General features: G+C 55.6%; 2 protein-coding genes and 1 long non-coding RNA gene across 6 annotated transcripts in view; 1 reads left to right on the top strand and 2 right to left on the bottom strand.

Annotated features, from left to right (window-relative positions):
* Positions 1-22,589, top strand: part of LOC311442786 (uncharacterized protein) — a gene marked incomplete at its 5' end in the record, with an annotated part of 188,807 nt that overhangs the window by 62,945 nt on the left and 103,273 nt on the right. For 2 of the 4 annotated variants that reach the window (XM_084532407.1, XM_084532408.1), the window contains one exon: positions 20,780-20,995. The exons of 1 other annotated variant lie outside the window; for it this stretch is intronic. In XM_084532407.1, the coding sequence (XP_084388533.1) occupies positions 20,780-20,995 (216 nt within the window). Of the gene's footprint in view, positions 1-20,779; positions 20,996-22,589 lie in introns of those variants that run through there. One more of the 4 variants, XR_014696860.1, reaches the window with a different exon arrangement.
* On the bottom strand, positions 8,792-11,686 carry FOXB1 (forkhead box B1). The gene is made up of 2 exons (XM_084532809.1): positions 11,294-11,686; positions 8,792-10,950 (listed from the first exon to the last, which is right to left on the bottom strand). Exon 2 carries the CDS (start codon positions 10,924-10,926, stop codon positions 9,964-9,966), a length of 963 nt encoding a protein of 320 aa, XP_084388935.1. The 5' UTR covers positions 10,927-10,950; positions 11,294-11,686; the 3' UTR covers positions 8,792-9,963.
* LOC311442791 lies at positions 20,639-21,446 on the bottom strand. Its single transcript, XR_014696871.1, has 2 exons — positions 21,331-21,446; positions 20,639-20,925 (listed from the first exon to the last, which is right to left on the bottom strand). It is a non-coding gene; the product is annotated as an uncharacterized lncRNA (long non-coding RNA).

Genomic DNA, 22,589 nt, shown 5'->3' on the forward strand with positions numbered 1-22,589 from the left:
TGCAGCAATTAAATGATGAAATAGAAATATCCAAAAATAGTCTGAGTCATTTGTTCTACAGAGATAAATATGTTGCTTTGCATTGCCAATAGCTTGGTGGCTTCCAGGGAAGTAGATGGCACCTTATTGCCTAGAGTTTTGAATTGTCCATGGAGACTCAGAAATGTGATTTTATTTTTTGGAAAAAAAAAAAAGTCACATTTTCATGCCCATTTGCTTGAGCCTAAAGTTCATGATGCTTTCTGTGCACATAGTAGATATTTGTATATATAATTTAGCAGCATAGGAACTTTCTGTACAAACTTGTATTTGACAGTCTTGCTCTGTGTGAGTAAAATGAAAATAGTTCTGCTGTGTTAGGATAAAGAGCCCACAAAGGAGACTTCAGAAGTTTGCTAAAGAGATTAGTGTTTGTTCAGCCGATTTATTGTTGTTAAAACAATATTTTAGGCTTTTTTTCCCTTCATACAGTCAATGAAAATCATAATGCCTTAGGAGTCAAGAGTTTTTGTAGAAAGATAGTTTAGGCAGAATGGATAAATGTTTGTAAGAAAGAAGTTCTCTCTTTTAAACTTTACAATCACAATCTATTATTGCAGACAGAGGAAGGACACAGAGTATAGTATAGCAAGCTTGGAAGAATAGACAGTTCTCTAAGGCCCACAGAGAGCCCAGGGGCTGGAGCTTCTGCAAGGTGAATGAACCTCTCTGAAGTCCTTTGCTGCTGCAGCACGGGCTTCTGTGGTGCATGAATTACCTGAGCTAGCACAAAACAAATGACAAAAACATTTGCTCCAAGGTCTGCAGAGACAGGGGCAGCTCAAGCTTTCCTTGCAGTTGACTAAAGAAGAGGACAGGCATGATTTGCCTCCCCCACTCCAGGGAGGAAGGCTTTTGCCATTGCTGGACTGAGGATTAAGAGGAATTCTGCCTCATATCAGGGTATGCCAAGGATCCAGGCTTATGTAAAGATGTTTGATAGTTTTCAGTTCCCAGCCTTCCTAAGAGTTGTTTCTAGAGCTAAAGTGGATGAATACTGACAGCTTCTGCATTGTACACTCAAAAGCTAAAGGAGAAGACAATGCTGAAAATAGTACTTAACTCCGTGCTGTTGACCTCCTACCCAACTGTGCCACATCCGCATTCACAGAACCATAACCTCCCTGACTCACATTGAGAAATAAGGAAAGCATTGTTAATGACCCAGATTCATCCCATTGAGTTTCTTTGCAACGGCATTTGACCCTAAAACTATCCTTTTAAGCAGTATCTCTTTACTTAGAAAGAAAATCACCCAGAGCTTGATCATGGAGAAACAATTTGTTGTTGTTGTTGTTTTTTGTTTGCTTTATTTATTGGGAATTAACAATGGAGAATGATCAGGAAAAGAGAAAAATTTTGAGGGACTTCCAGTATTACAAGTGAAAGTGACACTTAGATGTGTATGCTGCCCTTACTGCAAAGGGGGGGCTAATGAATGATCAGGAGTGCTAGATGTCTCATGTGTTTGCTTCTTTTGTAATGTTCTGGGTGGCTGTGTGATCTGATGTCTGTCAGAGACTCTGTGGTCTGGCAAAGCTTTAGAAATCCATTGTGTTTTATAATTCATGCCTGTGACTGGCTGGGCAGAAAAGCATTGTTTCTTATACACAGCTCAGACATATCAACTGCAGGTAGAGAAAGCTGACCAGATTGATAGATTTTGAGTGCTGTGGGCAGAACTGGGTTTATTTTAATTGTAGGCAATGGAGTTTACTGTTAGTTGGCCCTCACTGAGTTCACGCAATGGGTGAAGAAGAGAATAAGGTAATTTCCAGAGTAGTCACCCCTTGCATGATCCTAGCTGGTGATGTGCCAGCTGACAGCTCTGGCTGCGTGGGCAGAGCAGGACTTCTGTTCCTCTTGTGCTCTGCCACTCTTTTCTGGACGTGCTGTCTGTCCTGTGGGGACATAACCAGTCATACAGCTCCAAGTTAGCCAAATCCTCACTTATCATCCGGGGCTGCTGGCACCCATGAATGAGCACCTACAGCAGCACCAGGGCAGCAGCTGGAAAAATGTGGCTGTGTGCATGTCCTCCATGGCACCTGGGCCAGCAAGACTCACCCTACTGAAACAGATTGTACTGAGAAAATGTGCTTCCCCTGATATGACTTATGGTGTAAGTTCCCCATGAGAACACAAACAGCTTTAACACCAGTGTAACTGCTTACTAGGGAGTTTGCTGGTATTGAAACCTTACAGAAAATGAACAAATCCTTCACCCCTTTACATCAAAACTAACAAACATTGCTACCAACACCTGCCGACAAGTCTTTTAGTGCTGATTGCAGAAGAAAGTCCAAAGAAGAAGTAGCTCTCATGGTTTTATCACAAGTCTTACTGTGCCTTAAACTTAACAATCCTAGAGAAATGAATACTGGAGAATCTCAAGTGTTTGTTTTGTTGTTTGAAAAGGAGGGAGGAAGCACATTTGTGGTCTTAGTGATGCATACAAAAAAAACAGTTAACATGGTTTTAAAGCAGAACAAATTGATAAATTCATCAATTGCTCATAATTTAGAATACAGAGTTGAAGCACAGAAAAGATAGAATTTGTGAAAATTTTCTGGTTTTATCTCTAAATATTTAGGGCTGTGATTTTAACATTCAGGTTGCTTAGTCCACAGCCTGAAATCTACCCTGACAATCTGGAAAGGGGATTTTCAGCTGCCCTTCCTTCCTCCAAGCTCTCAAAAAACAGAGATGCACTTTGTGAAAAGAAGAGAGAAACAAAGAACCCAGTATTCAGAGTTTGGTCCTTCCTTTGCCACTACTGTTGGTATAGGCTGTAGATGTGGCTAAGAACAAAAAAGCATTTCTGGTTTATGGTCTGAAAGCACTAGACTAACACAGTAGGAAAAAAGTGAGATAACATACATAGTTTGTCGTTTGCTGTCTCCTGTAACCACGCAGCATTTCAGATCTTGCGTCTGTGCTCTGTGACCTACCCCATCCACTGGCTGATTGCGACCCCCAGCCAAGAGAAGGGAAGAGGGCTTGCTTACTTAGAAAACCTTCAGAATGTTCTGAGAACAGCTGAGTATGAAATCCTTGCTCCATTTAAATCACTTGGAAGTTTCTGTTGACTTTAATGGAATTAAATTTTTACCCTGGATTCCATAGTTAATGTATGAAGTGTACACAAGCATGGCTCAGGCAGCTGTGCTGTGACTAGAGGACAGAACGAGTGATCAGGTGAGAAAACTCAGCAGTGCAGGGCAAGCAGCAAGGCATGAGCTCTTCCTCCCTATAGAGCTGTTTGTTAGGAGAGATGCATGTCTTCCCCTGAAATACACTGTTGCTCTCTTTGCAGGAGAAAGCCCTGGCACCTGTCTTGCAAATAATGAATGGTTGACAAAGACTTGCTTGAAAACTATGTCTTTGGCTAGCAGGGGAAGCACCTTAGTGGTGTGCAGCTTGTACCCACATACTTTCAGGAACATATCTGCTTCTCGGAGCCTCCAGATGCAGCTACCCTTTTACATCTATGAAAGGTGAGGAGCGAGGGAAGTGGTATCTCAATAAATAAGTGAACAGGACTGTTATCTGTCAGAGTGTCTCATTAGAATGGTCTCTGTTGGAATCTGTTAGAACATTCTTATTGCCACCAACGAAACATAAATTTGGAGCTCATTTACATGTAATAGGGATCAATCTCCTCTTGATTCTCTTTCCTATCCTCCAGAGAAGTTTCTTAACCTAGAAATTAGGAGGGTTAATTGTGAAATTATCTTCAGCCATGGCTCAAGTGCATCAAGCACAAATCAAAAGGAAACACAAATTATTTGTGTTTGTGGGCTCCTTCAGCAGGTTCATACAGCCAAATCCCATCCTTGCACTCGGCGTGAGCAGGCTGATAACCCCTGCCAGACGCGAAGGGGAGCTGAGAGCAGGGGGTGATGCAAGTCATGTTCCTACAGCCCAGCCTGCAGGGGGGCAGGGCACTGCCCACCCCAGCAGCACCCAGCGAGAGAGCTCTGCAGCACACAAGCAGTAGCATCGCGTAACGGCCCTGGGGTGCTGCCTGCACCATGCAGCCCCTCAGCACTCCGCTACCAGGAGATTGCATCATGAAGCTGAGGGATTGCAAGTGAGTTTCTACCAGGTCCACAAAGCCTACAGCAGGAGAGAAATACAGGAGGAGGTGGGAGAGGCTCAGTTACAGACATTGCTCTGCTTGCTAGAAAAATGCAAATCAGTGCTGTGAAAGAACTGGGCTTGTGATTGTCTGAAGAGATGGTTGCCATCTGCAGCTGGCAGTGGAGCGTTGCTTTCCCTGCTCCCAGATGGGTGCTTCGTCCACCTCCATATCCTGCAGCACACTGTAGGCGTGTAGGGTCTGCAGGCTTTTCCATCCATCCTAGCATTGACCTGACATTTCCAGCACGTGCTTTTGGCCAGAGCTGGGTGGCATGGTGCACGCTGATGTTCAGGAATTTCTAAACGGAGGCGGTGGTGCCTTTTGAGGTATTTCCGCCAAGTTTGTATTTGTTTCACGTTCGGTTGGAGATGTGGCAGCACTGCTGATGGTAGGAAAAAAATTGTGCTGTAATGAATAGACGTTTAGATGTAGAGCTTAGGGATATGGTTTAGTGGAGGGCTGTTAGCGTTAGGTTGGAGGTTGGACTCGATGACCTTGAGGTCTCTTCCAACCTAGAAAATTCTGTGATTCTGTGATTCTGTGAATAGCCGAGGCTGTTAAAACATGGAGCTAACGGGTGGGCCGGCTTGGGGGAGCAGTCCTGGGAGCAGGAGGTCCTGGATGTTGCGGCAGGCACTAAGGCCAGTGATGCTTTGGAGAGGCCAGGAAGGCAGCTTCACTGTGGTCAGCCTGAGGCCCTTAGAGCCAGCCGGGGGGGGGGGGGGGGTGCAAAGCCGCAACCCCCCGAGGTGCTGTCATTTCATCACCAGGAAAAATGCATCTAAGTTAATATTGACAAATAAGCCTGGTACGTGGGGTGGTTTGCACTGGCTGTGCCGTGCTAGCTGGGGGAGTGGGAAAGCAGAGGCTTCTCCTGTGCTGCAAGACGATTCGTGGCTGTACCGTCTCTCTGCGGAGCTGCTCTAATTAATGCAAAATACTCCAGTTACTACTTAATAAACGCCGAGGCCCTTCTTGGCAGCACAAAACCAAGACCCCTTGTTTGGCAGCACTTACCGAGGAGGCACGCCTTGGCCTTGCGAGCAGCTCGGTGCCTGCGGCAGCAGCCATGCGGCTCAGCCACCGCCTGGCCCACAGCAGCAGGGCCAGGCTGTGCACGGCTGGGCACAGCTGGCAGCAGGGGTACGGTGCTCCACGGGCTGCTCTCTGCGGCCTCTCCACCAGGAGCATGGCCATGCCTGGCATGGGGCTGCCACGCGGAGCCCTGCACTGCGCTCCCCACGGAGGGGCTGTGTGGGCTGCTGGCCGGTGTTCTCGCCTCTCCCCTTTCTTGCTCCTAAATAAAAACGTTATCTCCCGAACCGCACCATGGCTCGGCGTGGTAAATCTGGAGCCTGCGGTTTTTGTTGTGTGGCATTGTATTCTTTGCAAACAAGGGTGCTGGTGCAGCCTGCGCTGTAGCGCAAACGGACCCAGAAAGAGAGAGGAAGATAAAATGAATTTAAATTCCAAAGGGGTTTCAGTGCTGGTTTCCTAGTCCCCGAGTCAGCAATGTGTTTGTGAAAATTCAGCCTTTTTGTCTCTTAGAAAAAAAGGGCTAAATCTACATCGGTGGCCCAGTCTAGGTTTGCTATTCTTTGCATTTTCTATTCAAGTGAATGAGAGTGAATGAAGTGGCCTGGGACCCTTTATTTGATCTACTCAATTGCATAAAGTGACAGAATTCTAATATATTTGTTTAATGCTCTTCAATGGGGCTTTCACTTTCTAGCTTGCAAATGAAGCCTCGATCTGCAAAGTTTTGTCCTTTTTTTCTTTCCACCTTTTTTTTTTTTCCTGGCAGAGAGACCATATTTCATAACTTGGGCCACGGTTTGAAGTGATTTCGAGAGGAGTTTTAGACTCGAAAAGTGGGAAATAAAGAAACAGATGTGAAGTTATTGTAAATTCTTATAGTGGGCTCTGGGGCTATTGTAAACCCACTGCAGGCGGTCCAAAGCCTCTCTTTTTCATGCTGTAATTGAAACATATTAATTAGATAATTTGTTGTTAGTTTAAAAGAAACAAATACAGCCCCTCCGCGGCTTCACAGCCTTTTTTTTTTTCTTTTTTTTTTCCTTTTTTTTTTTTTTTGTTACCAAAAAGAAAACGAAAACAAAAAAAGCCCCCCAGAGTGACATTTATATTAAGCCGCAGCGCTGAGCCGCACGGAGGCTGCCGCGGCGCTTGGCGCTGCCCCTCCCGAGGAGCGCGGCCGGCTCCGGGCTCCCGGCTCCGGGCTCTCGGGGGCCGGGTCCCGGCGCGGGGCAGCCCCGGCCCGGAGCTCCCGGAGCGGCGGCGGGGCCGGCTGCTGGCCGCCTGCCAGCTGGGAGCCGCTCCTGCGGGCGGTGGCCTGTCGCACGTCGAGGGGAGGGCAGGAAAATGATCATTAAAAAAAAAAAAAAAAGCAGGGGGGAGGAAGGGGACTGTCCCGGCGAGGATGGGTGCGCAGCCCGTGCTCTGGCACGAAGCAGAAGCCCGAGCTGCCAAGCGCGACCCGCTGGGAGCGCTTACCTTGGGCGCCCGGGCTCAAGCGCATCCTCGGAAGGAAAAGAGTCTTTGGGTAGTGCCTCTTTGCATCGGCCGCGCTTAGCTTATCGTGTCTCACTGGCAAATAACACAAAAGAGAAATAAATGCCTGCCCCCCTCCTACCCTAACCTGGTGCCGAGCGCGGCCACGGCTGATCCCTCGCACCCCTTCGCCCCTTCCTTCCCTCCCCGCCGTTGTCTCTCGCTGCTCTGCTTCAGATCTGTGTTTATTGACATTGGACTTGAGCCATTGGGGAGATTTACCAAGTCGGAGCAGTAAATTCAGGCGACGCGCCGAGCCGCGCACTTGTTGGAAGCCAGCGGCCGGCGGGCGCGGAGGGGCGCGGAGCGGGGCGGGCGCTGCGCCTGCTAAAGACGGGGCAGCAGCTCGGCAGGTCGCGCTCTCCGCCGCTGACTGGGTAGTCTAAAAAGACCCTGAAAGTGTTTCTTCTTCTTCTCCTTCTTCATCTCTTTCTTTTTCTCCTTCTTCTTCTTAGCTGGGGTCGGCTTTCATCTTTGAGGATTTGTTCTGAGTGCTAGACCCTAAAAGAAAAAAAAAAAAAAAGAGAGAGAGAAGGAGAGTCCTCGTCGTTTAAAAATGTAGGTCATCGCTTGTTTAGGAAAAGTTTGTCGAGTTATGTGTCCATTGATCTCGTGATAAGTTTTGAATGCTTTCTTTAGCTGATCGTGTTGATATAATCGTGGGTTGGACTTGATGAATGAGTTCAGTTGTCCCCCATCTGACAAGCTTTAGCAGCTTCATGCATTTTAATCAGCCCAATGATTCATGTATTTTCCACCTTTTTTCTGTGTGTGGGATCCGTTCTCTTTTCAAAAATGGTCGCGACTGGATTAATTACCCTCTACATTAATCTTAAAACTTTCGCAAGTACCTCGCTGTAGGTACTCAGGAAACGGGGATGTCCCTTGTGCTGTTCATGGTCCAGAAATTCAGAGATCAGGCAGGGACAGATCTCTGTAAAATCGCGAACGTAGAATCAGTGAATCCCGTCGGCTCATTAGAATACAATGTCGGTCGCTTTCTAATAAGCGTTTAAGTATTCAGTCGTCCCGTAACCACGTTGCTGGCCGCTCGTCCCGAGACACCTCTTTGCTAATTTCTCTAGGTTGCATGTGGCGTTTTTAGCAATTGCAGAATCCTTGCAAAATCCCCACAAGAACTGCAGAACCCCCCCGGAAGGTGCCCGGCATCCAGTTCTCAGTGTGCCTCGCTGGCCTCGCTGGTTAGACGGGACCGTGCATTGGCTGACGGAAAAACGGATAAATCCTAAGTGTTACGGTTGGCGACTTAGTGGGTTTTGTTTGTTTGCTCGCTTTTTGTTTTTCTTCTGAAAAAGTGTGATTAGTAGAGAGGGGGAATTACTAGCAGCAGCTGAAGCAAGGGCAATGCTTCGAGAAGTTAACGAGAAGAAAGCTGCAAGATTCCTCTTTTACTCAGAAAAGATTTCGATATATTTTGATGTAAGATTTTATATAAGCCTTTCATAAGAAACACTGAAACTGCTGAAATTCAGTGTTCTGTGCCTTAAAAACTAATTAGTACTTTAAAGATTTTTTTTCTCTTTTATGTTTACTTTGTGTTGTAGAAGTTCACTATTTTTTTCTACTTTTTAGAGAAAAATTAACTGGAAGTATGCAGATACACATGAGCATAAATTAGTACGTGTTTGTAGCTCAGTACAGGAGATGAACGCCTCGATGTGTGTGCATGAGCATATAGGTGTGTGTATAGACAGATACATAGAATACACAGAACATGCTTTGTGCAATGTCTGCGGGAAAGCGGCGGTAATGACGGTTTTACCGAACATGTTCCGCTGTGTTACTAACTGCATTTATAGTAACCTCCCGTGCAAATACTCTTTAGATTATTTCAATATTGGAATAAGGTCATTTCTTTTTTGTGAACTAATGCTTTACTTTTCTAGTGTAAACTCTTCAAAAAGACAAATAAGAAACTGTATCTGCATTTACATATTTTAATGAGAAAATATTATTTGGACGACTAGGTTCATAATTTAACGTAGACACTTTTTTTTTTACCTTTGTTTTAAAACACACATGCTGGGAACGAGAACATCAATACTTAAAATGTCATGCTCATTCTGTACAGGAAGAAAAAGGTTAAAAAGAAATTTCTTTACAGTTTTGATAGACGCTAACGCTGCTTGTGGCTTTTTTCTTTTTTCTTTTCCTTAACTTAAGCAGTTCACGACAGAACAGTTCAGTTTCCAGCAAACTACCTAGAACTAGAAAGTATTTCAAACAAAAGTGCATTTTACACGTTTTATAATCATTCCTATTGACAAACATGTACAGTTTCCCTAGCCCCCTCTCTCCCACCTGCAAGGCTCCAGCAGAAGCGAGGGTTACCTCCGCAGTCCACCCTCGCCGTGCTGCTGCAGGGACTGCAGCAGCTTTCCTTAAGCTACACGGGGTGGTGTGGTTGTGACAGGTTTATTTTTATTGGTATTGTTGGTTTGGAAGCTATGGAATGAACAGCTGCAGAATTAGCAAAGAAAGAACCCCCCCCAGCTCCCCCAACCTTCAAATGAATCGGAAGTTAACAGACAAATCGCCTTCGCCTTCTCTTCCACCTGCAAACTATGGCAGACACCCACGTTACAACAGGTACTGCGAAGGGGACCTCGTGTGACTTACAGTACAGATGCAAGCCCAGTATTTACACGGGAGCGGGCGCTTTGAACACCGCTGCTGCGTGCCCATTGCACGGCGCCTGCCCTACCCCGGCTGCGCTCCTGGTCCTCTGCGGGGCAGCCCCGCAGCCGGTCCCGCAGCCGCACAAGGGGCCTGGGCGCCTGCCGGGGTCGCGGGGTCCGCGGGTTTCCTACTCGGAGGGAGGCTGGAGAAGCGTCGCTGCTCTCGGGCAGGGGGCCGCAGCCGTGCCACGCCGGTCGTGGATTTTAGGATCGGTCCTGTCTAAGCTCCTGCCCGTCCCCAGACAAAGGAAGGGCAGGAGGCAGCGCCGGGCCAGGCTCGCCCAGCGTCCTGCCCAGCCAGGGTGCCCGCAGCCCCTTCGGGCCGCCGGCGGGCGGCTTCGCTTCGCTTCGCCTCCGGGCAGCCGAGGCCAAAGTTAGGGTAGGGCAGCGGTGCCGAGGCAGCCCGCCTGGCCGCCACCCTCGGCCTGCCGCGGGGAGGTTCCCGGCTTGCGAGGAAGGGAGGAGAGCGGAGCGGAGCGGAGGGGCGCGGGGAGAGGCGGGCGGCGCGGGTCAGTGCACGGCCACCGAGTGCAGGGCGGGCGCCGGGCTGGTCAGAGTCTCGCTGGGGGTGGCCGGGCTGCTCTGGCTGGTGGCCGTCTGCGAGGACGTGGGGCTGAGGGAGGGCGGCGAGTTCGAGAGGATGGTGGGGATGGGCGCGGGCAGGGCGGGCAGGGCCGGCACCGCGGCGGGGGTCGGCTTGATGGGGACGGGGATGGCCGGCAAAGTCTGCCCCCCGTGGCAGAGCGGCTTGATGGGCACGCCGTAGGCGCCGTACTCGCCGCTGGCCATGGAGATGGGGGTGGCGGTGTCGATCATGCCGGAGCCGTACATGTGGGGCCAGCCCGTGCCGATGGAGCTGCCCACCGTAGTCAACTGGTTGGGGAGCGGGTAGGCGGCCGGCATGGGCTGCATGGTGGAAAAGGCGAGCCCCCCGGGCATCTTGTACTCTCGGGCGATGATGTTCTCGATGGCGAAGGGGTGCTTGAAGCTGGACGGCTGCGACACGCCGAGGTTGTAGGTGGACATCTGGGGCAGGTGGGTGCCCGTGGCGGCCAGGGCGCTGAGCCGCAGCTTCGCCTGCTGCTGCAGGTACTGCGCCGCGTCGGCCGGCTTGCTGGGGGCCAGGTGGTCCGACTTGACCACCTTGAAGCGCTTGCGGCGCCGCAGGAAGCTGCCGTTCTCGAACATGTCCCCGCAGCTGGGGTGCAGCGCCCAGAAGCTGCCCTTGCCCGGCTGGTCGGGGCGGCGCGGGATCTTGATGAAGCAGTCGTTGAAGGAGAGGTTGTGGCGCAGGGAGTTCTGCCAGCGCTGCGTGTTCTCCCGGTAGTAGGGGAACCGGTCCATGATGAACTTGTAGATCTCGCTCAGGGGCAGCATCTTCTCCGGGGAGCTCTGGATCGCCATGGCGGTCAGGGAGATGTAGGAGTAGGGAGGCTTCTGGTCGCTGTACGTGTTTCTGCCCGGGCGAGGCATCTTCGCTAGGGGAGCCGCGGGGATCTGCGGAAGGGCAGCGACAGGGAGGGGGGCGGAGGGTGAGCGCCACGGGCTCGCACCGGCTCCCGGCCGGCCGTGGGGAAAGCGGGGCAGGGGCAGGGGCGCGGGGAAGGGGCCTCGGCCCTCCGGGGCGGAGCGGGGCCAGGGGGGAGCGGCCCGGGGCCGCGCAGCGCCGGCGGGGGAACGGCGCCGTGCCCCTCTCCGCGCCCCGGCCTCCCCGCCCGCCGGCTGGCCCCGGAGGTCGCTCTGCCGCCCGGCCTCGGCGACGAGGGGACCCCCTCGCATCGCCTCCCCGCCCGCCCCGTCCCGCACCGCGCCGCGCCGCGCCAGCCCCGCGTACGCCCACCTTAAAGTTGCTGGAAGTTGACAGTCCGCATCCGGGACGCGGCTGGGACGCGGGGCTCCTTCCCAGCCCGGTTCTCCGGCGCCTCTCTCGCCCCCTTCCCGGTCGCTCGGCCCCGCGGTAGTCCCGGGCAGGCAGCGAGCTGGCTCGGCGCGGCTGGGGGAATCCTCCGGCGCACCCCTCCCTGCTCCTCCGCGGGCTGAATCAGCTGCTTTTACACCACCGGCAGCTGGGCTGAAGCGAAGGCTCCTTCGCTTCTCCGCAGCCGAGATGAGCTAAGTAGTTGCCTCCATGTCCTTCCTCTAACCATCTGATAGTTTTATGTGGTGACATGAGCAGAAAAGACCCCTGTAGAGGCGCTTCATTAATGTGCCACTTCTTTGCTATCATATGACAATCGCCTTGGGAGGAGGGGGAGGGCAGCGGGAGGAGGGGGCTGAGAGAAAGGCATAATCTGGTTTCATTTACACCTATTTACATGGACACCTTGGGCCAATAGGAATCATTTCCATTTGAAGACAAGGCGAGGGGTGAAAAGGCTCCGCCAGCGGAATTGCAGTGTGATGGTACCCAGTAACTGGGGTGGGGGTGAAGGTATGCACTAACCTTTCTGTGGACTTTGCAGGAAGCTTAGTCTGCAATTCACACTTACAAATGGAGCTACTGAGCAGTGGGATGTTTGACATGGAAATTGCTCGGCTGTGGTATTCTGTTTGTTCTGCATTGTTATCTGATTTGTGGTGTTGGCTAACTCGAGGCGAGCCTTTTTGCCCGTAACGAGGGACTTTCTCTGTGCCAAACCCGGGCGAGCACGGCCTCCCTCGCGAAGGCTTCTTGCGGGGAGAGAGCCGGGGGGGGGCTCCTCGACGCCCGGCTCGGTTTGCCGCCTTCCTGCCCCCCCGGCACCGCCTTGCTCCGGCTCCGCGACCCCCTCGGGCCGGGACCGGGGGGGCCGGGGGCAGGCGCGGGGCCGCGGCCGGGGGCGTCCCGCGGGGCCGCTCGGGGGCGGCCGGTGCGGGCCGTGCGGGCGGCCTCGGCCCGGCGGTGCTCGGCGTGCCTCGGGCGGGGCGTGCGGCCACGTGTGTGCGTGTGCGTGTCCGTCTGGGTGCGTGTGTCCGTCTGGCTGCCCGTGTGCGTGTGCGAGAGGCGACGGCCGGGCTGCGGCTGCCTCCGCTCCGCCGCCCTCCCGCCGGGCAGCGCCGCCCGATCCCAGACGAGCCGCTCCGCTGCCGGCCGCGCGGCCCGCGGGCTCCGGCCCCAACGCGCCGGGCAGGCAGGGGAGGGCGGCCGGCACCCGGCACCCGGCACGGCCCCGCGGCCGCCCCGAGCCAGGAGCGAAGGAGCGGCTCGGGGGCAGTAAGCCCCGGAGGGAGGGACCCTTTGTGGTGAGCGCACGTCCCCTCCAGCAACGGTATTTTCGGAGCCGGGCAGTAACTCACCAAAACGTAACTTAAACACGACGAATTTAGGAGATTAAACAATTTCATTAATATTGAAACGGCCGCTGAGGCTGAGCGCGCCCGCTTGAAATGCAAGCGCACGTTTTTCAATATTAACAGAAGCACTTGAAGAAAAGAATAATGTCACCTTCTTAATTCAGCAAAAATAAGGGCGGCGGGGGAGGGAGCGCCCGGCCGCCTGCCTGCCCGAGCGGCTCCTCCGGCCGGGCCCGCGTTGGCTCGGAGCCGGCGGGGGGGCAGCCTCGGGGGGGGGCAGCCCCTGCCGGGGGGCGCCGGGCCCTCAGCGGCTGGAGCCGGGCCCCCCGCGCCGCCCCCGGTGCCGTCTAATCCCCCTCTCTCGCGCCACGACGTCCTTTAGAGAGTAACGGGGCAAAGAAGGGCGGTTCCGGGAAGGCGAGGAGCCGGGCCCGGCCCCGCGGCCCTCCGGCAGGAGCCCCGCAGCACGGCCCCCCCGCACAGAGCGGCCCGGGGGGCGCTGAGCCGGAGGGCGCTTGTCAGAGGGCAGCAAAGGCAGCGCAGCGCTCTGCGGAGGGGACGGATTCCTCCCGGCGTCCCCTAGGACACCGGGCCGAAGGCTGCTGGCTTTGAAATAGAGCCCCCCGAGACCTGGGTCTAACGGGCCCCGCCGACCCCCCCCTCGCTTCAGCCCCGGCGCTCCTGAGCATCCCCGCTCCGCGCGTGTCGCCCAGCCCACGTTCGTGCTGTCAACCAGAGAGCTCAGGAGCAGCGCGGGAGTCAATAAAAGTCCCGGGCTGACAAATTCTTTCCTCCTTCTTTTTGCCGGCACCTTTTATTCTCGAAGAAAAGGGGGGGGGGGGGGGGGAACTACGCTGGCGCAACGGTGACCCCGCAATCCGTAAAGTTAAAGAGAAGTGCATTTGTGTCGGTGCTCCGAGAGCAGCTGAGGGCTGCCTGGGCGCGGCCCGGGTGCTGCCCGGAGCGCAGCAGCGTGCGGGGAGCCCCGCGCCTCGCCCCCGTGCAGCGCAGCCAGCGGCGCGGCCGGGCGGTGCGGGGCTGCGGTGGAGCTCGGCGAGAGAGCCCCCGGCCGGGAGGGAGGAGGGGAGGGGGCAAGTGCGAGTGTAGCAAAATGAAGCCAAATCCATTGTGCGGCAAACCAAAACAAATAGCCGTTTTTCTGAAGCCTAATTCAAATAAGGAGCTCAGGGGAAGTGTTGGGAAAACTGTATAAAATACACATAAGTCAATTATATCAATGTGCGGACCCAATGGAAATGTATTTCGTGCAGCAGCCATTCAGCCCTTGCATGGAGCCCATCACGGACCACCTTTCTGCATGGAAGGTTCGCAATAGCCCCCTTTCCCACAAGCAAGACCACACACGTTTACAGATTTGGTAATAATTTATGCTAATTTTCCTCCATAAATCCACAATTCGCTTCAGTGGCAAGCGGGGCTGTTGAGAGAGGAAAAGGAGACAGAAAAGTGACAAATACAATATTGATTTTGAATCCTTGTGGCTGCAGGCAGGTGTGTTGCTTTGCAGAGGGGAGGAGTGCGAGAGGGGCTGCGGGGGGAAGCCAAGAAGTTTTCCGAGGATAAAAAAAAAAAAAAAAATCCACTCTGTGTGAGAGAATAGCTCACACAACCTTGTTAATATTTACAAACCGGTTGGGAGAAAAGAGAAGGGAGGGGGGAAGTACCAGCTTCTTAGGGTTTCCTAGGCTGCGGAACACAATGCCAGGCTCTGAGCAAGCTTTCCCCGTTTTGGAAAGTCAACTGCGGGCTGCGGGCTGCGGCTGCATTTCGGCTAAGCCTCGCTGTCTTTTTTTTTTTTCTTTCCTTTTTTTGTGATAGTTCTGCTTCTCACCGCTGCTCGGGGGCCGGGAGGGAGAAGGAAGCGGAGGGCTTTGGGTCCCCCGCCTTTCTGCGGGCTCCCTTGCCCGGCCAGGCGTCCCGAGCGCTGCGGCCGACGGAGGGAGCGCGGCGGGGCTTTGTCCCACCGCACATTCTTTACCAAATCCGCCACTTTGGCGTGAAACTACTTAGCGCCCTTTCAAAAGGATTTTGTTCCGTTCGCCTCGAGCGCTAAACAAACTCCCCCTGCCTGTCAGCGCTGAGCGGAGAGCGGCTCCCCGACCCCGTGTCCCGATCGCCGCCGAGCTGCTCAGGACCCGCACCGTGCCGGTGCTGCTGCCCGGCCGCTGGGCTCCGCCGGCACGGCACGGCACGGCACGGCACGGCACGGCACGGCACGGCCTTCTTGCGGCTCCTGTTGCCGTGTTGGCTCGCCGACGGCGGCCGAGCACCGTGGCCCCGTTGTGCCGCCGCCGGCGGTGGGTCGGGGGGCGGTCGGTGCCCCAGGACAGACGGGCTCGGGCGTCCCTGCTCGCTCGGTGCTCGTTCTCGGGCCGCCTGACCGGGGGCAGCCAGGCCCGGGGCAAGCGTGAACCCGGGGCAAGCGTGTACCCGGGGCTGCCAAAACTCAGAACCCCGGTGGCTGCCGCGGGGCCGCGTTCCGGTCGCGCTCCTTTTGCCCGGGCGCACCCCGTCCTTCGGCCGCCCGTAGCCCCGGAGCAGGCCTTCGGGCCCAGAGCCGCTTGTCCGGGGCGCCCTTCTACCTCTGCGCTCCGCCTGCCGCAGGGCAGATCCCCGGGCGGCGAAGCGCAGCGCCGCAGCCCCCCTCCAGCCCTCCGGGACTTTTCTGGGACGGCTCCGAGGGATGCGGGGCTCACGGGGGGGGCCGACACCACGAGTACTTGAGCCCCAGCTTCTGCAGGGCCCCCGGAGCGGCTGTCTGCCCCTGCGGGGGTGCGCCCCTTCCCTTCCCTTCCCTTCCCTTCCCTTCCCTTCCCTTCCCTTCCCTTCCCTTCCCTTCCCTTCCCTTCCCTTCCCTTCCCTTCCCTTCCCTTCCCTTCCCTTCCCTTCCCTTCCCTTCCCTTCCCTTCCCTTCCCTTCCCTTCCCTTCCCTTCCCTTCCCGGAGGCACTGGAGTATTTCTCTACACGTTTGAGACTTGTTGGTTTGTTTATTAATTTATTTGGAGAAGTATCAGGGGAGGCTTCGCAAACTTTTTCTTTTTAATCTTCTCTTTTAAATAAATGTCGCATTTCAAGCTGCCCTCTCTTCTCTTTTTCGCATTGTAGGAAATATTGAAAATGCCACCTTAGTATTGAAGGGATTAACTTGCTTTTCTCCCAGCCCCTAACTCTGGTGTAAAGGGAGCAGTAGATCAACTGTATAATGTGTGCACTGTTTGGTCATTTGTACAAGCAGAACAAAGGTTGAGCTAAGCCAAATTGCATTGCACTTGTGAACCGAGTCCCAATTTGAAGTATCTTTTACAGCAGGGGGAATGAGAACAATTTCGTGTATGTCTAAAAGGGAATAACAAAGCCACTTTCTAGAGCATCTCAAAGTGAAGTAGTGAGGCGTGACATTCCCAGGGTGAGGAGGGACAAAGGCAGGGTCAGGGGGATGAAAAAGGGAATCAAACAGCCACTTTCACATGTCTGCCCTCAACTGCTGCACCTCTCCATAATAGGAAACAACTGTTGTAAAAAGGGGGATTGCTCCCATTCATTCAAAATAGCAAATGATAGCTAAACAACATTGTCAAAACTGAATCAACTTCTGTGCAGTACCACCCAGAAAAAGGTATTGTGTTTTGGTTAATAGCTGGGTGGAGCAAACTTGATTTTCCTTTCTCTTTCCTTCTTTTTAGTTTTTCTATTTTTATTTTATTTTTTTTTTGTATGCGCCTTTCTCTGCAGAGCAGCCCGCTCCATGCCCTCCCTCAGCCGCTCAGCCCCCGCCGCCAGCAGCAGCAGGGGCGCAGCTCCAGCACTCGCTGCGGGGCACGATCGGCCCCGGGCTGCGGTCCCGCGCCGCCGGGCTGAGTCCCCGTTAAATTACGGAGTTATTACTTGGCCAAACATCGGGAAATGGTTTTTATGACAATTGACGATGGCTTTAAAGCGCACAGCCACAAGAATAATGGCGCGCACGTTACGGTTATTTCCCCTCTTTAACGCCGAGGGCAATAACCGTTTGCAGAGCTCAGACCCACGCAGGCTTTAAGAGCGGCGTTTCCCGGCGTCGTGTGAAGTCTGCGACGAGCCGAGCTCTCATCAGGGTCCGAGCCTGCACTGCCCGCCTGCCCCCCGCCGCCGGGGACGGGTTTGCAAAGCGCAGCCGCACGGCGCGGCCGAGAGCGCGGCGGGGCCCGGCTGGATGCGGGTGGGCTGCGGGTGCGGGGCGGCTGCGGGTGCGGGGCGGCCCCCGCCCGGCCCCTCGCCGCCGGAGCGCCCCCGCCCCTCCCGCCCTGCCCACGCCGCAGCCCCCGGCCGCCACCCACCGAGCTGCAGGGGGGGCAGGCGGGGCCGCCGCCAGGGGCCCCCTCCCTCTTTCCCTCTTCTTCCTCCCCTCCTCCTCCTCCTCCTCCTCCTCCTCCCTCCCCCGCCGGCCCCGCTGTGGGGCAGCACCGCCCGCCGGGGCTCCCCGGCCCTTGGTCTCCTGCGGGCGGAGCTCGGGCCCCCAGCCCGCCGCAGTACGGGCCCGCCAGGGGAGAGCTCGGGGAGTGCGGGCGGGGAGGGGAAGGGAAGGGGAAGGAAGGGCAAGGAAGGGGGCGTCGGCAGGGCCAGCCCGGCCGTCCCGCCGAGCACTTCCCGAGGCCCGCGGGCAGCCTCCAGCCTGCCTCCACCGTGCAACCGCGGGAGGCGGGACCTTCCCTTCCCTTCCCTTCCCTTCCCTTCCCTTCCCTTCCCTTCCCTTCCCTTCCCTTCCCTTCCCTTCCCTTCCCTTCCCTTCCCTTCCCTTCCCTTCCCTTCCCTTCCCGGCCGGGCTCAGCAAGGTTTCCCCGCAGCGGTTTCTTCCCCCGTATTTCTTGCTGTGCCTTTCTTCCTGGGCGACACGGCATTTAATCAGCCACAGAGGAAAGGATTTGACTTTTTCTTTTGGCGAGCAAAGGCTCTCCGTGGCAATGAAAGGCCAAAAAAAAACACGCGACTGGCGGGGCTCGGGGCCGGGGGCTCCGCCGCAGCGGGGAGCGCCCCGGGTCCCGCGCCGTCGGCCGCCGCTCGGGCCGTGCCCGCTTGTCCCCCCCGGTCCCCGGCCGTGCCCCGGCCCCCGGCTGTCCCCCCGACCCCCGGTTGTCCCTCCCAGACCCCGGGGCTGGTGGCGGGGCGAGGCACTCGCGCCTTTCGCGCTGTCTCCCCACTGGCTGCGGGCAATGTAGATTTTCTAAAGATCTAATGAATAAACAACCAGCAAGTGCTGGCGGTGGAATTTACATTGTTAATGCCTACATGTGTGTAATAAATATGCATTTGTATCTCTTCGGATAAACTCTTCGGAGTTCCTAACCTGTGGTGCTTTTCACCAGCCGCCGTCTCCGGGAAGCCGCGGGGCCGGGCGGGGCGCGGCGGGGGGACACGGGGGTGGCCCCGGGCCCGGGCGGGGGACACGGGGGTGGCCCTGGCCCCCCCAGGCCCAGGAGGCGGCAGGCGCAGGCCGCGGCAGGCAGTGGCGGCTCAAAGTCGCCGCGCTGTGAGCAGCGGAACGATTTGGATGTCCGGTATTAGCTCTGGGTATTAGTGTGGAGGTGCGGAGAGCGATCCGTGCGGAGAGCCGCCTGCAAAAGCAGCGGACTCCCCTGCAGGAAAAGTTTCCAGGCGCGGCTGCTCCCCCTGCATCCCGCCTGCCCGCCGCCCTCCTCCTCCGCCCCTCCTCTCCCCGCACGGCCCCGCACAGCGCTGCCCGCCCTCGCCCGGTGCCGCCCGCTCCCCGGACAGCCCGGCCGGGCCCCGCGGGCCCCCCGCGGCCCCCGCAGCCCTGAGCCGGGCGCTGCTGGGCCGGGGGGACGCGGGGGGGCGCCGGCACCTCGCAGCCTTGCCGGCTGCAGCCGGGTGGGATAACGCTTTCCTCCTCGTTTTTCGCTGCAAACCAGGTGCCACTTCCTTACCCCGCTTGATGGCAAATGTCTCATCTTCAGCGGGCTGGAGCTGGCATACATTATTTTAATTAAGTCTATGGCGATTTACTTTCCTCTGAGATCCATTCCACGGTGCAATTAGGAACGTATTGGTGCTAGCACATATGAATATTCAGGAGAGTGTCAATTAATTAGCAGACAGAGGAATCTCATTATGGTGCTCAAAACCCTTTTAGTGCTAAGCAGAATTAAGGGGGCATTTGCCAATGTGCCGGATTAGTGAATATTTTACTGCGCGCTCATTTAACTTCATTATCATAGCACTTACACTACTCTCTGATTTTATTAATTAAATCGCTCATTAATTTATCCAGGAGAGGGATAAAAGTTTTATGACGCCACAGCGCTTGCGTAGGCGCCCTGAAAGGGCGGCTCGACGCCGCCGCGCCCGCCCGGAGCCCCGCGGCCCCCCGGCGGCCATGGGCCGGGCACCGCCCGTGCGGCCTCGGGCCTGGCCCGGTTCCTCCCGGCAGCGGGAGGGGGGCCGGGGCCGTGCGGTCGCCTCCAGGCCCCGCACACGGTGCCCGAGGAGGAGCCTCTCCGGCCGAAGCCGAGCCCCGTCTCCCTGCGGTGGGACGTGCCGGGGGCTGCCGGCACCGCCGGTCTGCGGGTAGGGGCTCGCCGTGATTTTCCCAGGGAGCGGCGTGTCGGGAGCGGCTCCTTAAAAAAAAAATAAAAAAATGTCTGTGGGATATTGTGCTTCGCGAAAAACAAACAAAAATTCCCTCGGAAATGTTTAATATTAAATATTAATCGGATTTAAATTGAATAGCCGCGTCCCGCGCCGGCTGCGGGTGCTCGGGAAGGTCCGGCCGGCCCCAGCCCCCCGGCGCCGGGAGCGCGCCTCTGCCCGCGGGGGCGAGCGGCGGGAGCGTGCTCGGGTCAGCGCCGCGCGCCCGCAAAGGTTGGAAAGACAAATATTAAATCTGCCTTCACAAAGGGAGCCGCTAAATAGATCTGAAATTAATATGCATGTAAAATTAATTAGCTGCATTTCGTGACATCAAAATAAGTACCTGGGAAACAAGAACACCTTCTGGGCATTTGGAACCATATGCTAGAATTATAGCTAATTGACTAATTACATAAATTAGGCGTTAATTTCACGACACATCGAGTACAAAAGATATCTCAATTACGTGGGCGCGGGGGGGAAGGTTAAAGGGGAGGCAGCGGGGGCGGCTCCGGCCGAGGCCCGCCGCCACCTGGGCACGGCCCTGCCCTGCCAGCCGTGAGCCCTACCCGCTCCCTGCGGGGCCTGTTCAAGGCTTCAAGGGCCGGCTCCCTCGGCGGTACAGGGCATATTATGGGATACATGGCAGCTTTCCTCCTGCGGCTTCACCGGGTCCCGTGCGGTGCCGAGCAGCGGGGCCCACGGAGCTGGGACTGCCCGGCCCGGCTCGGCTGCGGGACGCCCCGGCCCCTCCGAGCGGGTGTCGGGCCGCCGGGAGCTGGCCGCGGCCGGCCGTGGGGACAGCGGGGCTGCCGAGCTTAGAGGAGCAGCTGCGGCTTAAAAGCTCGGGGTGGGAGGGTTCAAACAGCCAGGGGGCTGGAGGAAGCCCAGGCTGCGGCACGAGGAGCGGGAGGAGAGCTCCTGCTGGCCCAGCAGCGTTGGGGAAGGGCCGGCAGGTGCCTGCCGCTCGCACCGCAGCCGCGCCTCGCAAGGGATGGGAGCCCCGCACCTTAGCCCTGGCAAGGCGGGTGCTGCCGGCCCGTGGCAGAGCTGGGGAGCCCCTCGGGGGGCTCCCCGGAGCCTGCCCCCCCCGCGGCTTCTGCCTGGCGTCACCTGCCCTCCCCAGCCGTTCGGCGGCTGCGGAACGGGAGGAGACGCGCCGGGTGGCGGTCCTTCTCCTGTGACAAAGCGTGCGTTTTGAAGGAGCGGGGCTGTGGCGTTGCCAGATGCTGAAGGTACTTGAGGGAGATGTTGACAAGTGGATAATTGTCAGCAGAACTAAAACAGACACTTTGTTTACAGTTGAGCGTGATTAATTGCGAGTAAATAAACCAGCTCCGTCCGGAAACTCTCAGCAGCTCCCATTCAAAGGCAGGCAGCCTGGGCTGGGAAGGGGGGCAAGGATCCATGGACCCCTCGGGGCAAGGACCTGGCACCGAGGGCACCGTGTGGGGCTCCTGTCACAAGGTTTCAGGCCCCGCGGCTTCCTGCTTGCTCATTCTGCTGGTTTCTTTTTCCTTTCGTTTTGGCGCACATGGATGGATCACAAAGAGCTGGGGATTACAAACGAATTTGAAAGGAAAAGTTGGACAGCTGAATGCTGGAAACAGACCATGCAGTCAGGTAAAATCGGCAGGGAAAGCAATCTAAGTTACTTCATCAACAGTAAAATACAACGGGATGTAGTAATCCTCCTTCCCCATTATAATTTACCCTCGTTAATGCCTCTGTCATACTTTGTAACAGCGGTGAGCAGCACACGGTAGTGTTGACGGTCAGTTAACCCCAGGTATACTCTGCAGGGTTTTTTCCATCCCAGATAAGTTTCTGTTTGTGCCTGCTGTAGCAGGGTCTGTTTAGCCAGAGTTAGGCAGAAGGTGGCCTGGTTAGTGTCTGAGGCTGCTCAGGCTAGACAGATACTGCAGCTCGACCTGAGGGTGGGGGGAAGCAGCGCTTACCTATCCTGAATTGCCCAAATGTGGTGTTTGTGGGGATCTTTCTCCAAGTGATGATTTCCTCTCTCTGTGGAGTGCTTTGATCTGCTCTGAAGCCACTTCCTGCACATTATTCTTCCTTTAACGATGGAAGCCCTGCTAAGAGACAGCTGTAGCAGCCTGCTTAGCTTCCCCCGTGCATAGCACGCTTCTCAGCCAAGCTACCAGCCTGTTAATCTCTCCTCAGACTTTCTGCCTCTGCCCTGTCCTTGGGTGGTTCTTAGTTTAAGACTAGTGTGTCCGTGCGTGTGCCCCCTTCTAGTGGGCATTCAAATGACTGCAAAGGGACTGCAGCTGCTGACAGCCTACTAATAATAAGACCCACGCTGGTGCTGGCACCACTGGATGAGCTTCCTTATCGGTGACTCCTGTGTATTTCTTAGGGGGTTGGTATCGTGCAGTGTGCAGGTTTAGTAGTAGTATTTTTTTGGTTGGTTGATTTTGTACCAACTCTAATCTACTTTCATTGGCTTTGATGGAAAAGGGCCTTTTGTGCCAGCTTCCAAGGAGGAACCTGTGTAAGAATATCTTTCAGTCTCAGGCCTGTGGTTTGAAGACATGGTTCCCAGTTGCTGTTACAAGGGATCCTTGAAGAGCGGCTGGGTACTGCTCATCTCCCACTGCCATATCTGCTTTGAGAGAAGGAAAATCTGCCAGGAATTTGTGGGAGGCTGCATGGTGATGTGCATTTATCTGTCTTTTCAACATGCAAGTAATGTTCAGTTGCTGTTTTGCACTCTGCGGGCCTGCCATGCCACCTGCCTCCCATGCAAGGACACCACTGGCATCGAGGGCGCTGCCGTTAGAGCACAAGCAGTGACTGAGGCAGCGACTTGGGTAGGTGTGGGGAGGGGGGATAAGAAACAGCACGCACAGTGGGAGCAGGCACACCCTGGGCGTAGTGAGGCTCCATCAGCTGGGTACGACAGGCCTGATGTTTCTGGCTGCTCCCTGGCTGCTGGGCTTCTGTCCAAGTGGGACCCCACGTCTCAGAGCCATGCCTTGTGGTATTTATTCTAATTGGCCAATAGCTTATCAGTAGGATTACTAATTAACTTGCACTTGGATAGTTTATGCTATCACAGCCAACAGGACTGTTTCTTTTTACTTTGAAGCCTTCTGTGTCCTTAGCGTTCCTTCCAAAACACTTCCCCTTCACTGTATCTGCAGTCATGACTTTGCTGTGCCCATCCCTCATCTGGAACATGTCTCTTCCTCTGGAG

Source organism: Aythya ferina (assembly GCF_964211825.1).
Source record: "Aythya ferina genome assembly, chromosome: 11".
Classification (NCBI taxonomy): Eukaryota; Metazoa; Chordata; class Aves; order Anseriformes; family Anatidae; genus Aythya; species Aythya ferina.

Excerpts from the sequence above, each read along its gene's own strand:
- FOXB1 (XM_084532809.1), bottom strand. The coding sequence starts at position 10,926 with ATGCCTCGCCCGGGCAGAAACACGTACAGCGACCAGAAGCCTCCCTAC.